The sequence below is a fragment of the Bicyclus anynana genome, chromosome 22 (genome assembly GCF_947172395.1).
Source record: "Bicyclus anynana chromosome 22, ilBicAnyn1.1, whole genome shotgun sequence".
Taxonomy (NCBI): Eukaryota; Metazoa; Arthropoda; class Insecta; order Lepidoptera; family Nymphalidae; genus Bicyclus; species Bicyclus anynana.
In genome coordinates, this window is record NC_069104.1 from 10,293,782 (window position 1) to 10,309,473 (window position 15,692).

Consider the following 15,692-nt stretch of genomic DNA (forward strand, 5'->3'; position numbering starts at 1 on the left):
TATCATCCATTATGCACTATTCACTGCTATCTGAGCAACATAAAAATAACTTTGAACGTATCACCGTTTTCTTCTACTCCTTATACTGTACTAGTTTACCAAGTAAAGCATTTGGCCGCCATTAATTTAAATTCCAGCAATGCCACACTTTAAATATTAGCCGCGCGCCAAAACAAACGGAAATGTTTGGCAACACCCTCGTAATGGCCGGCTTCGCGATTAACGGTCACGCGACGGCCTAATTAAAAGTTATTACCACTGTGTTACTGGTGTGACGGACCTTACAATGTGTTACACTGGAAAACTTAAGAGCGAGCCACATTAGTGCGTTACGTTACGTAGCATCGTAGCAAAGTCGACTTACGTCCAAATAGTTTTAGCAGACTCAAAAGTGATTACAAACAGTGAACAAAGGCTATGATTCACAACATTTGTCAGGACAACTTAATTAACAAATCAAACTGTTCAAAATAACCCTAGAATGGCAGAGAATGACCTTGAGTGAAGTCACGCACTTGTGAACGTTGTGTGTAGGGTTAAAGAATTCTTTGACTGTTAACAAACACTCCCCTTTTCCACTCAAGTCACTCTCCCCGCCTATCCCAAGTAACCCATAAAGAATTACACAACAAGAGATGTGGACGACTTGAACGCCACGAGCACACTAAAGCCGTCCGTACCACAAGTCGTTGCAACGCGCCGATCACAACAGTTTAAATGGCGTGCCACATTCAAGCGTTTTGTCGTAATAGGACGTTTCAACGGACAACGGACAGTGCTGTATGTATTGCGACGTTGTGAGTCATCGAAATACACGTGTGGTATACCATTCGTTAATCTGTTGCGACGACACAACACAACGCACCAATGAGTAATAAAATTTGTCTTAAAAGTCTGTAGTATTTTTTCCTACCGCTGAAGTCGAAAAAAGCATATAACCTTTTATTCTTCCTATCATCGAATCTACTAAATCTAATCGATTCCAATTACGCTTTAGTAATTGCAAAGGAGATGGTCCTAAATTGTATAGAGCTCCGGATCAGTCATTGCACCCTAGCGGAAATAAAAAAAAAAGTGTGTGTCAGCTCCGACGCACGGATGGAGTTTACTCTTTTCAATAGCAACGCCTGAAAAGTGAAAGGTGCGCAAGCGAGGTGCAGCGCTGCGTGCGCGCCCACCAACAGCGTGCACGTGCGTGCGGACGCGCTAGGCATGTGAACGCTGTTGTTCACACGCTAGGCATGGTTGCGCACAAAAAAGGTAACGCTATGCGTTCATCGAATTTTACTGCCCATATTTTGTTCATAACGGAGGCTATATATGAAAAATCTATTCTTAAGGAGTGAACTCCAATAAGTTATGAAATGACATGCGTTACGTTTTTTGTGCGCAACCTATTCTGCGCACCTTTCACCGTGCGCTGCCGCCAACAGCGTGCACATACGTGCGCACCCATGTGCACGCTGTAGGCGGGCGCGCACGCCGCGGCCTGCTGCACCTCGGTTGCGCACCTTTCACTTTTAAGGCGCGAGTATTGAGACGTGCTTCGGGGTAACTTTTTGTTTCTTTTTAACATGCACACTTTTTTTTGTTGGTAAACAGTGCACATCGAGTTGGGCTTTAATACTTATGTTAAAGAAGACTAAATGTATAGAATTGTAAAATAACTAATAGACTTTACAATATACTTCACATTATATATTTTACTCTTACAATGATATAATCATTAAAATAAATTAGAAAGTTGCGCACTAAAGGTGCGCACCAAAAACGTGACACTTTTTCGTTAGTTCAGTTGGTTTTACCCCTCGGATTTTTCTCATACCGGGCGCCATATATATAAAAAATCGATTCTTAAGGAGTAAACTCCAAAAAATTAACTATTTTCTATACAAATCTACGAATTTACTTTAATTCTTTCGAAATAATATTCATTCTCTCCCAAGAAAATGCAACACTAATATGGGTAACAGTGGCGGATTGATGACCTTTTCAACGCAATAGTCGTTATGACGTTTGCTGTCAAATGTCATGTCATAGTTGGTTTATGGGCGCCATCTTGATATAACTCAAAAACTTGGATTTCATTTTTTTCTTTTTATTTATGTAGTTACATTTCTTCACTCACTTATATTTTAACAAATACCCTGTATGTTTTAATGATACGGAGAACAAGAGTGTACCTGGAATGGACCAACTCTTTTAGCATCCCGGGCTCGCCTACTACAAGGAGGATGAGTTAAACTTTAAATCATTTTGCTTTGCTGCAGGTTCAAAGCGCCATCGTTCGACGGTGACATGTCGTCTGATACGCTTATCAATGCTGATACAGGCGCTACTGTTCTATTCGACTGCCGAGTAACATCGCTGCGGGATAAAACAGTTAGTATTTGTCTAAATAATTATTTGTTTGTTTGATTGAACGCGCTAATCTCAAGAACTACTGGTCCGATTTGAAAAATTCTTTCAGTGTTAGATAGCCCATTTATCGAGGAAGGCTATAGGCTATATTTTATCCCCGTTTTCTTACGGGAACGGGAACCACGCGGGTGGAACCGCGCGGCGTCAGGTAGTAATTATTATAAAGAGGCCGCTATTGAGTCGTGATAACCCAGTGGATATAACCTCTGCCTTCGATCAAAAGATATTAGTTATTATTTAAACAAAATTTACGCTTTTTTAAAGTTATTAATTAAAAAAAAGCGCAAATTTTACATTAAGAGCTTCTAAATTTCATGTAAAAACAAATTTTAGGTAATATTTTGTTTCAGGTCTCATGGATAAGGGTTTCTGATGAAGATAATCTCGAATTGCTGACCGTTGATTTAGAAACGCATACAGCTGATTACAGGTGTGTTTTTTTTAACCAATTGGTTTAATTCTTGGCTGCAATTAATTTCATTTAATTTCTATTCATTTTATTAAACTTAGTCAAAGTTTGTTCGTTTTTATTTATTTGGTTTCATTACGTTTCAATGCATTTAATTTTAGTTTAAATTACTTTTAAAAAGAAAATTCACTTCAGTGTCATAATCAGTATACATTCTTTTTAACATAATACATGACTGTTAAAATAGAATGGGCTTACAGCTCACCATTAACGCCATGATGCCATGAATTGCAAAAAATGCAATACCTGATGCTGGTATTCTGCTGAGGCTTCACAGTCAGTTAAAAAAAAAAATATTGTTACGAACTAGGGTTCGAGGATTTGGAATTAAACACCCGGTGACTCGTATAAGACTTTATTTCACTTTTTAAACCAAGTACCAATACTGGTGGTAATTTACGTTAACTTCGATCGATAGCTTCGTTGGAATACACCCGGAATGATAAGATACGGAATAGGAAGGAACTCACGTGATCTTCGACCCGTTCTTTTGTCCAGGATGCGTCCACCATAAGACTTAAACAGCGGGTGCGTGGCAACACAAAACAAGCAAAATTGATTCACAGTCTATTATTTATAAGGAGCACTCAACTTGTTGGTTTTTAATGATTTATCCACAAAACACACGCGTACACGGCTTTTTGTGATGGCGGTAAAATATTTCTCAGCGTGCGCACGACCAGCTCTCAACGAATTAGCGGGGCGACTCCAACCATTGTCGATCGCAGCAGGCGAACGTGCGTAACGTGAGATGGAAGATAGGGGAAAGGATAAAATGAAGCAGGACAGCTATCGTAGCTACACTTTAATTTCTACCATTCCCCCGCCTGTGAGCTACTAAGCTCGCAATAAAAAAAATAAAGAAAATAGCGAAAGTACATAATACAAATAAACAAATTATACGTATAAGTACTTAGAGACAAATATTTATGAGTTATAAATATTAATAGCGATAAATAATATAGTTAATAATAAAATAATTCTGATAAATTAATAGATATTTAATACAATAAGACACTTACTTAAAATAACGTAAGACTAGTCTATTGCGCAGGCAAAGGACAAAGCTTCACCATAGGCCGAATGAAGAGTCCAGTTTTAGTCTTTACTTCAGCGACTCTAGTAATCCCATCCTTGCCAGGGAATATGCGTGTTATAATGCCCAATGGCCATTGCAAGGGCGGAGCGTTATCTACGTTAATAAGGACCACAGTCCCTGCCTTAACCGAAAGAGACGTAGTATTCCATTTCTCGCGTGTTTGGAGGGTGTGTAAGTACTCAACCCTGAAGCGTTTCCAAAATGATTGAATTAGCGAATCTAAAAGCATAAATCTACTAAGTAACCGTTCCTTTTCACCACTAAGATCGGGTGCAGGTAAATACTCTAAAGGCACTCTATATAAAAAGTGAGCTGGCGTTAGAGCAGAAGGCTCAGAAGGGTCCGTACTCGCAAGGTAAAGCGGCCTACTATTTAATATCGCTTCAATTTGCGTAACTACTGTAAGCATCTCTTCATACGTCAAAATCTGCTTACCTATCACTTTAAAAAGAAGGGATTTTGCACTTTTTATGTTGCTCTCCCATATGCCCCCAAAATGGCTCCCAGTGGGAGGATTTAGTTTCCAGATTATGCGGCGTTTAGCGAGTTCAGTACTAAAATCCTTATAATACTCATCACTTTTTAATAGCGAAAATAATTCATCAAAATATCCTTTCGATGAAACAAAATTAGTCCCATTATCACTATATATAAATTTACAATTTGCACCAGATCTAGAGATAAATCTCTTAAATAAATTTAAAAATGAAGCGGAACTAAGATCAGGTGCAAGTTCAAAGTGAACTGCTTTGGTAACCAGGCATATAAAGATACAAAGATAAGCTTTTTGCCTATGTATACCTCGGCCTCTACATAGAGTAATGTAGAGCGGACCTGTGAAGTCCACGCCTGTATAGGTATAAGCGTTAGCCTGCTCTATGCGACATGGCGGCAAATTAGCCATAAACGGGAATATTTGCTTAGGATTTAATCTATAGCATTTGATACATTTATGTATGCGTTGTTTTATGGCGCGCCTCGCGGATAAAATCCAATATTTTTGTCTAGTTATAGAAAGTAAAATCTGAGGACCTGCATGTAAATTTTCACGGTGGTAGTAATCAATTAACAAATCGATTATATGACCTTTTCTAGGCAATAAAATCGGATGTTTATGACAATAATCTAAAGAGGAATAAGTTAAGCGACCACCTACGTGAAGAATATTATCGCGAATAAACGGATTTAATTTTTGAATAGCACGCGAACACGAAATTCCTTTTTTTAGTTTTTGAATATCCTCATAGAAATTTGTATTTTGAACAACTTCAATGACTTTTGTTTCTGCGACATTTAAATCTTCCGCGGTAATATGAATTCCTTTAGGTAATTTCTTGAGAAATTTCAATAAAAAGACAACCGATCTCAGATACTTATGCCAAGAAGAAAACTTAGTACTTAACGTCAGTAAAGGATGTTCATCTACACTTCGCATGACAAGAGATATAGATTTCTGTTCTGGAAGCGCAGAGGCGTTAGGTGAGAATTTCTGAACGGGCCATTGATTAATAGGCGATGAAGCCCATGTTGGCCCATTGAACCAGAGTTCATGGGTTAATAATTGCGAAGGCAATAGTCCACGAGATATACAATCTGCAGGATTCTCTATACCAGAAATATGATAAAGATCATCGGTACACAATAGTTCCTGAAACTGCGATATTCTATTAGCAATGTAAGTTTGAAATCTGTGAGGTGAGGACTTTAACCAACACAGAGCGACAGTAGAGTCTGAAAATACAAAAATATTGTCTACAGGTTGTCGCGATATTAAAGTATCATATACGTTGCGAACTAATTTTGCAAGTAATACAAGAGCGTTTAACTCTAGTCTAGCCAGCGTAACTAAACTAGAGGGAGAAGACACACGTGATTTAGAGCAAACTAATGAAATGATAGGTTTATTATCTCCATTTGTCACGTGTGTATAAATTACACAACCATACGCCTTTTCACTGGCGTCGGCGAATGCGAGTAAAGATAAATTAGAGTTATTTTCTACACCAAGGTGTCGCGGAATTTTAAGCTTTGATAAAAGAGGCAGCTCATCTATAAATTGTAACCAAGCCTCTATAATATGAGAAGGGAGCGTTTCATCCCATGACAACTTTAAAATCCATAATTCCTTAATTATCAATTTGGCGTATAAAATCACAGGCCCAACGAGTCCTAAGACATCGTAGAGTTGAGCAGTTGCGGAGAGAATAGAGCGTTTCGTCCATTTGAGCGAGGGGGGAGATACAAAAAAACTTAAACTATCATGAACGGGAAACCAATGTAATCCTAAAATCTTAAAGGTGTGTTCGTCGTCAAACGATATTCCTTCAGACTGTCGGTGCGTTTGAGGTATGTTACGTAATAATTCAGGAGAGTTACTAGTCCATTTAATTAAATCGAACCCTCCGGACTTAAACATTTGGATCAACTGCTCAGCCTTCTCTACTGCTTCTGAAGGATCAGAGGCAGAGGAAGCGAGGTCGTCCATATAAACATCTCTTTCGATTATCGCTGCGGCCGCGGGCCATCTATCCTTCTCTCTTTTAGCCAATTCGCGTAACGTGCGAAGCGCTAAAAAAGGAGACGAACGCAATCCGAAAGTAACGCGATTAAACTCGTAGATTTCTAGTGGTTCATTATTAGAAAATCTAAATAAAATTCGCTGAAATTTACGATGAGCGGGGAGAACTTCAATACATAAATACATTTGTTTCACATCTGCGAAAAAAGCGATTTTAAAGAGGCGAACGTTTATTAAAATATTAAATATTTCAGCTTGCAAGTTGCAGCCTGTATGAAGTAAATCATTTAAAGATATATTAACATCAGTTTTCATAGAAGCGTCTAGAACAATTCTAAGTTTGGTAGTCGCTTTGTCGTCCCGTATAACAGGCCTATGAGGCAAGTAAAAACCAGGCATAATGCTTTCTTGAGGAGAAATCTTAGAAAGAATACCCTTATCTAAATAATCTTGAATAACTTCGTTATATTTTATTCTTAAATCAGGTGAGTTATTAAACTTCTTCTCAAGGTTGAGAAACCTTCTCTTAGCGGGTATATAAGAGTTACCCAAGCGAACCGGGTCTTCCTTAAAGGGAAGAGATACAATAAAACTGCCATCAGTTTTACGAGTAGTCGTTGTGACATATATTTTTTCACATTCCTGCTCTTCGGGACTCAAAAATTTCTGATGAGGAGCTTCTTCTACCTTCCAGAACCTCTCTAAGAGATTATCTAGAGGTTCACGACTGAAAGCGCAAAAGGCAGAAGTAGATATAAGCCCAGAAGCGATCGGCGCGTCGCCCATGATGACGTAACCGAGCGAGGTTTCTATAGCAGACGGTGACCTATTCTCAGCGGTAATTTTATTAAAAAGCAAAATATCGCAATATAATTTAACACCAATTAATAAATCAACACAACCTGGTTCTGAAAAACTGTCATCGGCTAATGGAATGTTTTTTATCAAGCTTTCTAGTGCGGACAAGTTTACTTTAGCATCAGGCAATTGAGAAGTAATACCTTCTACCACCAGAGGGCGTATATCGTATACTTTGGTGTCATCGAAGCGTGAGGTGAATTTCAAATTAGAAATCCCAAGTATTTTTTGAGAAGTCCCACCTATGCCCTGTACTTCTGTAAAGCGATTTTGTGAATATACAGGAAGCGATAATTTTTTACAAGAAGCTATAGTAATATAATCACTCTGCGAGCCAGGGTCTACTAGACATCGCAGAAAGTGAGTGCGGCCATAGTTATCAATAACTTTTATTTTAGCGGTACCTAACAATGTAGTTGCGTTGCGTTCATGAAAATCACGAGAAATTGTACATAGCGATGTGTGTCCATTAGCGGACGAGTCATTATTCGACTCATTTTTAGCTTTTTGTGTAGCTACATCAGCGGGTATATTAGCGTAAGAATTAAAATTATTATGAGAGTTAGCGGTTTTATTAGCGGGTAGCGATATAGAATGAGAGTGCGTTGCGTTTTGTGCCGTGTTTATATTAACCGGATCACTATAATTAAATTTATTTGCGTGAGAAAAACATAACAGAGACGAATGTCTCTGGTTACAATGAGCGCAATTGTGAGTCGATAAGCAAGAGGCGGTTTTATGAAGAGTGCTTAAGCAGTTAGTACAATAAGAATTATTTTTTACTACTTGAAATCGTTTTTGCGGCGTTAATTTCATGAAATTCGGACATTTATATAAGTGATTATGCTTTTCATTTTTACATAAAATACATTTAGAGTCTTTAGAGTTTTGAATAGACTCCGTATTCACAAAAGATTTAGTAAATTTTGCAATAGGCGATTTTTTATTATGAGGTTTGGTTGAAACGTGCGAATCAGATGGTTTACTATTACATCCTCTAGAAAGAACCTTACTTTGTTCTTTGACAAATTCTACTAATTGTCCGTAAGAAGGAATTTTTTCTTTGCGATAAGTTATTTCAAAAAGTTTCACCGTTTCGGGATCAAGCTTCAGAAGTGCGAGATGTAATAGGAAAAAATCTGTTAAATTATCCAATTTTAATTGTTTAAGAGCGTCGACGGAGGAGTTGAAAGAATTTAAAAATAATTCGAGACCAGAAGCGGTATTATTATTTAATGATTTAAAATTCAAAAGTTGATTTACATATGTACCAGCCAATGAACGAGGATCGTCATACTTGTCTATCAAATTTTTCCATATAATAGAATAATTTTCACCCGATACTGGCAACCCTGCGCACACGGATGCCGCAGAACCTTTCAATTTTCCAACTAAATAACACACTTTTTCACTGTCAGAAAGCGTTGGGTTATTATGTATTAAATTCTTGAATTGTTCATAGAATAGCTGCCAGTGAGACGAATCTCCCGAAAAGTCGGGTAATTCAATAGCAGGGAGACTGGATTTCATTGTGGGAAATTTAGAAAGACAAGGTTTTGTAGAATCATTTTTACTATGATAATAGGGTTCCAAAGATTTTTTAATAAAACAAAACATTTCCTCAAATGCGTTCCAACTTTGATAACTGATAACAGCGTTTGGATTTACTTTCATTTGCGCCATAGTATACTGATCCAAATTTAATTCAAACTCCTTACGCAAAACGTCTATATTGGCTGCCTGTACCAATAACGAAGGTAGTTTGCTACTGTCATCGCTAACTAGTAAGGTCAAGTCGTAAATACCTTGTAAGCGGCTAAACATCATTTCTTTCTTCGCTTCTAACAGCTTGAGATGGCATTCATCTGCGCTGTAGCTTGCGGGCAAGACTTCTTTTTTACTCATGATGAAATATTAATTTGTAAATTAATTAAATAAAAGAAAGTAAATACTTCTTCTTTAAATAAGTGTTAAAAAATATTAACAAATAGCGTTATATTAAGATGTCAACAAAAAGTTACTTGAAATCTATTATAAGTATCAAAAGATTTATGCTATAAAATGGAATACTTCGTTTCTCGTAACGAATGAATGAATGAATTCGGAGTATGTACCGTTATGTACCTACCTACTAGTTATGACGCGGCGTAATAGTTTAGCGTAATTAGCGTATCGATTTTATTTATATAGCGGAACTAACCGAAGAAAACATCTTATTCTTCGATTATAATAAATATATATATGTGCGGAATAGTATATTATAACAATAATATAAAAATATAATACGAAATAAGAAATAGCGAACTTAGTACGTCACAACGGAGGTAGGTTAGACAACGAAATTATAGTACAAATCCGCTCGAATAGGACCAAAAATGTTATGGTGGTAATTTACGTTAACTTCGATCGATAGCTTCGTTGGAATACACCCGGAATGATAAGATACGGAATAGGAAGGAACTCACGTGATCTTCGACCCGTTCTTTTGTCCAGGATGCGTCCACCATAAGACTTAAACAGCGGGTGCGTGGCAACACAAAACAAGCAAAATTGATTCACAGTCTATTATTTATAAGGAGCACTCAACTTGTTGGTTTTTAATGATTTATCCACAAAACACACGCGTACACGGCTTTTTGTGATGGCGGTAAAATATTTCTCAGCGTGCGCACGACCAGCTCTCAACGAATTAGCGGGGCGACTCCAACCATTGTCGATCGCAGCAGGCGAACGTGCGTAACGTGAGATGGAAGATAGGGGAAAGGATAAAATGAAGCAGGACAGCTATCGTAGCTACACTTTAATTTCTACCAAATACACTTCCAAACGTAGGAAATTCGTTGTCCAAAATCGTAGCCGAGTTCAGTTATGTTCACTTGAATCGCTTGTGTCACTCCGAAGTTCACTTCACTCCATTCTGAAGTGAACTGAACTGTTAAGTGTTGTTTATTCCACAGAGTTCGCCAAATCATAACTATAGATATGAGATAAAAACATCTCGATTTTTAAACAACTCGAAGGGGCGAGCGATTATGAACCCTATGTCTGCAGTAATAGGGTTCTCCGTAACAATATTAAAAATACTCGAAAAAAATTCTTGTTAAAAATAAAAAAATCTAATCGCAATATCGAAATTAATAATTATAATAATAATCATGTGGATACTCTGACCACTTACCATAGGACCTACCTCGCTAGACGTTATCCCACTGTCAAAAGTATATATGATCACGATCTAACGTTCTAATACAAACTGCGTATAAAGAATCGATGTTTCAGTGTATTAAAATTACACGTGTGTGTATTACGATTTAAATTTATAGTTGTGTATAGTGTAAGGACACAGGATAATGTTTATTGGTGTTCAATACTTTCGATGTGTGAGTTTATCTCGTCCTCTTCAAAAAACGACAGACAATTTTGTTGGTGAATTTGAGTGTGTTAGTCCAAGTGCGATAAAAGTCCAAATTGGTCTGAGTGTGTGTACTATAAATATCTATACTTATATTATAAAGCTGAAGAGTTTGTTTGTTTGTTTGTTTGATTGAACGCGCTAATCTCAGGAACTATGGTCCGATTTGAAAAAATCTTTCAGTGTTAGATAGCCCATTTATCTAGGAAGGCTATAGGCTATATATTATTCCTACGGAAACGGGAACCACGCAGATGAAACCGCGCGGCGTCAGCTAGTTGATCCATAAAATGACACAGCCTTACATATTCCAAACCAGAACACCATCTGTACGAGCTTTTACGATAACTGTCTCGTTAACTACTATCTCAGAGTCACAGACTGTTAACATTTACGTCCTTCAAGGATACTAATAATAACTCTGTACCCCGGTTACCTAATGGTTTAAGCGTAGTTAACGATTATTGCCGAATTCATAATAATAATGATTATTTTAATTATATGACGTAGGTAGAAGGTATTATGGCTTATACTAACGCCTGCAACAACGTCCGCGTGATAAAATCTATCTAACTCTATCTATCTTATGATGATAACTACCTAAGTGTAAGGTAAGAGTGACATAGGGTTTAATATTGTCTTTATTTACTACTTCACTTTAAGCAGCTTATGTTTTAAATTTCATAATTTATTTTACTTTTATTTTGACAGTTAGTTAATCTATCTTAATATATAAATGCGAAAGATCATTCTTTTATTAATTTCTCGAAAACCGCTTGACGTACAAAGTTTAAATTTGGCAGGGAGGTAGTTCGTAGGAAGTAGACGTCCACTAAGAACGAATTTTGCGCGAGGGCCAGATTAAGGAGGTGTAAGGGCGGACGAAGTCGCGGACATCTGCTAGTACTCGTACTTTCTAATACAGAGGTAAAGTTTGTGGTGTTGCAAGGGGTAATGTACTGAACCGATTTTGAAACTTCTTTTACCACTCAAAGACACGTTATTTGTGAGTGTAATTGGCTATTTCTTATCACCGTATTTTTACGAGAACGAAAACTAAGTGGGTGAAATCACGTGGCGTCGGGCCTATTCAAAATGATCAATCCGTTTTCTTGGTTTATTGAGAGTAACAAACAGAAATTCATGTATGTAGAATTAAAATGTAATGTACAAAATATAGATTTCTCGTTTAACTTCGGTCACTTCTGCAGACTGCAGGAAGAATTTTCAATTTAATGCAGCAAATTTGTTAACTCGTTTAACACGAGTTACGAAACTCAGTGTGCAGAAATTAATTTAGGTTTAACCCTCTTTTGGTATGTTTAATCATATTTTATATTTAACCGATATGAAAAAAGTGGTTCTGTATTCGACTCACATGTTTATATTATGTTTGTGAGACCGCGAGTTGCACAATATAGAGTTCTTGCTCTTTATATGAATACTAGCCGACGCCGCGCGGTTTCACCCGCGTTGCTTCTGTAGGAATACGGGGATAAAATATAGCCTATAGCTCTCGGGGATAGTTTAGCTTCTCAAAAGTGAAATAATTTTTCAAATCGGTTCAGTAGTCTTAGAGCCTATTCAATGCAAACAAACAATCAAATCTTTCCTCTTTATAATATAGATAATTCATTGAAGTTTCAAATTCACGGAAGTTTGTTTTTCCTTGGAAAAACATTACAACCCTATCTCACAAATTATATTTTAATTTTTCCTTTCCACACGAATGTTTTCTTTTTTATATTCATGTAAAAAATCGTTTTAGGGAGGTTTTTAAAATTACAAATGATGTCCTAAATTATATTATTATTACAAAGTAAATTACATACATAGTAAAAATTACATATAAAGTAAATTACATTATTATGTTTTATGTAATATTTAAATTAGAATTTGGCAGGTTGAATATTTCTATTTACGCTCAATTTTCCAAGACAGCGTAGTTGGTGTAGGGGCTAAATTTTTCATTTACTCATTTACTTTATGAAATCCCTGGGTTGTGACCATGAGGTCTTGAATTCGAGTTCTGGATCACAAAAATAAAGTAGCGTATTATTAAAACTATATTTTTTTAAATAATAATTTAATCTAAAACTACAGCCTCCGTGGCGTAGTGGAATGCGCTGCGAATTTACAACACGGAGGTCCTGGGTTCGATCCCCGGCTGGGCCGATTGACTTTTTATTAATTGGTCCAGGTTTGGCTGGTGGGAGGCTTCGGCCGTGGCTAGTTACCACCCTACCGGCAAAGACGTACCGCCAAGCGATTTAGCGTTCCGGTACGTTGTCGTGTAGAAACCAAAGAGAGTGTGGATTTTCATCCTCCTCCTAACAAGTTAGCTTGCTTCCATCTTAGATTGCATCATCACTTGCCATCAGCTGAGATTGTAGTCAAGGGCTAACTAATTGTAAAGAATAAAACAAAAAAAAAAAATTCCTTTCGAAGCATCTCTTAGTCTATTAAGTGCAGATGCACTTAACAATTTTACTGTTTCTTAGGTACAAAGTGGACGTAGCGGGCGAGACGTGGAAGCTAACGCTGTCGGACGCCAAAGTGCACGACTCGGGCATATACTGCTGTCACGTGTCCACACATCCTCCGATGTTGAAGCGCTTTAAGCTTATTGTACATGGTAAGTACCTGAAACTCAGATTAATTACGTAAGGACCTGCCTCGCTAGACGTTGTTTTTCTGTCAAAGTATATGATCAACGATCTAATGCGATTATAAAAACTGTCTCTATAGAGGTTTTCTTAATTGGTCCAGATCTGGCTGGTGGGAGGCTTCGGCCGTGGCTAGTTACCACCTTACCGACGAAGACGTACCACCAAGCGATTTAGCGTTCCGATACGATGCCGTGTAGAAACCGAAAGGGGTGTGGATTTTCATCCTCCTCCTAACAAGTTAGCCCGTTTCCATCTTAAGACTGCATCATCACTTACCATCAGGTGAGATAGACAAGGGCTAACTTGTAAAGAATAAAAAAAAAATATATTTGCTTTTAGGTACAATTTTATATACGAATATCGATGTGAAAATGTGTGTTATTTAACCTTACAAAATTTTTCCAGCGCCCGAAATAAAAATGAACAAAGAAGCTTTCCTGGAGAGCGGGGAGACTCTGTCGCTTAAATGCGCCGTATTGCACCTCAGTGCCGGGGAAACATCGCCCGAGATACGTTGGTACAGAGGCAATAGCACGGCGTCGCTTGACGAGATACGAGGCGGCGTTCTGATTGAGACAGACCTTTTGACGCTGACGAGTCATCTACAGGTAAGTTCATCATCTTAATTATGATGTTTGAGCAGACTCACAACATTTGTCAGGACAACTTAATTAACAAATCAAACTGTAACCAAAAGTATACCCTAGAATGGCAGAGAATGACCTTGAGTGAAGTCACGCACTTGTGAACGTTGTGTGTAGGGTTAAAGGATCCTTTGACTGTTAACAAACACATCCCTTATCCACTCAAGTCACTCTCCCCGCCTATCCCGAGTAACCCATAAAGAATTACACAACAAGAGATGCGAATGGCTCGAACGCTACGAGCACACTGAAGCCGTCCGTACCGCAAGTCGTTGCAACGCGGCGATAACAGATGTGAATACACTTGATTTTGCTCAAAATCAAGGGTAAGGTAATTGACTAGACTTATAGAGAGACATAGGTTGAAATGTCGCCTGAAATACGTTGGTATAAGGGTCAATAGCACACCGTCACTGGTCGAAATACGGTGCGGTGTTCTGATAGAAACGGATCTTTTGACACTGACGAGGTTACAGGTTACTTTGTCATCATAATCAGACTATTTAATGACGGAAATGTGCAAGAATTCGGTGTAAACCGAAGGTAGGTAGTATGTCAGACAAGTAGGTAATGTATTGCCTGAACTTAGCAAGCCTTATGTCGAAACACTCATTCGAGACGCTGGCTCAGATGCAATAGCACGGCGTTACTCGACGAGATAGGAGACGGTGTTCTGAAAACTATTTCTGGATTGTTTATTAGGTTTCGAGTGAGTCGTGTTATATTTATATAATATAAAAATAAAAAAAAAATAAAATAAAAATATGTTTATTTCAGGCCTTGACCCATAGTTGTTAGTGTACAAAAAAAAGACAATAGCTTAAAATAAATAAATAGTAAATATTATATAAATATGCAATAATAAAATAATTATTACGAGATCGATCTCCAAATAGCTTAATTCGCTCTAGAATTTACGATTAAAATCAACTGCTCTACAAGCAGTGGTCAATAAATGCATGGTTAAACTCAAAGCGTTAATGCAATTTATAAACGTGAAATATCCACGCTCCTTTACTGGCTGTAGCTCAAAAATCAAAGACAATATTTTAGAACAGCTGAGTCATGCATTGGTAAATACAAAAGCGTTAGCTTTTAGCGATTTCTGTTCTGTGGTAAATACTATAGGCAGCATTGTCTTTGCACAGTCTTAAAATATTTCAAAAGATTTATAATCTATATTAATATTATAAAGCTGAAGAGTTTGTTTGATTGAACGTGCTAATACTACTGGTCCGATTTAAAAAATTCTTTTAGTGTTAGATAGCAGATTTATCGAGGCTATATATTATCCTCATATTCCTATGGGAACGGGAACCACGCGGGCGTCAGCTAGTTTTTAATATTTTCCATGACAATTGTCTGGTGATCATAGTCTCCTAAACTATTACGAGAGCTACTTTAAACGCCAAAATATGTACATTCAACGTATTTAGATCGCTCATTTATCGATTAATAAAAAAACGCATTTTAAATGGGTCAAACGGAACAAATTAAGCGAGAATTCTACCAATTTAGTATTTGTACAGATCCTATTGGATTTAACGAATATCGTATTGAATTATTGACAGTTTAATGCAAACTGGGACCGGGCTTTGTCAA

At 37.3% G+C, this 15,692-nt stretch overlaps 1 protein-coding gene across 1 annotated transcript in view; it reads left to right on the plus strand.

Annotated features, from left to right (window-relative positions):
- LOC112049423 (uncharacterized) overlaps positions 1-15,692 on the plus strand; it is a 66,094-nt gene that overhangs the window by 26,232 nt on the left and 24,170 nt on the right. The window contains exons 5-8 of the mRNA XM_052888288.1: positions 2,271-2,382; positions 2,772-2,851; positions 13,279-13,412; positions 13,852-14,054. Coding sequence (XP_052744248.1) covers positions 2,271-2,382; positions 2,772-2,851; positions 13,279-13,412; positions 13,852-14,054 — 529 coding nt within the window. The remainder of the gene's footprint in view (positions 1-2,270; positions 2,383-2,771; positions 2,852-13,278; positions 13,413-13,851; positions 14,055-15,692) is intronic.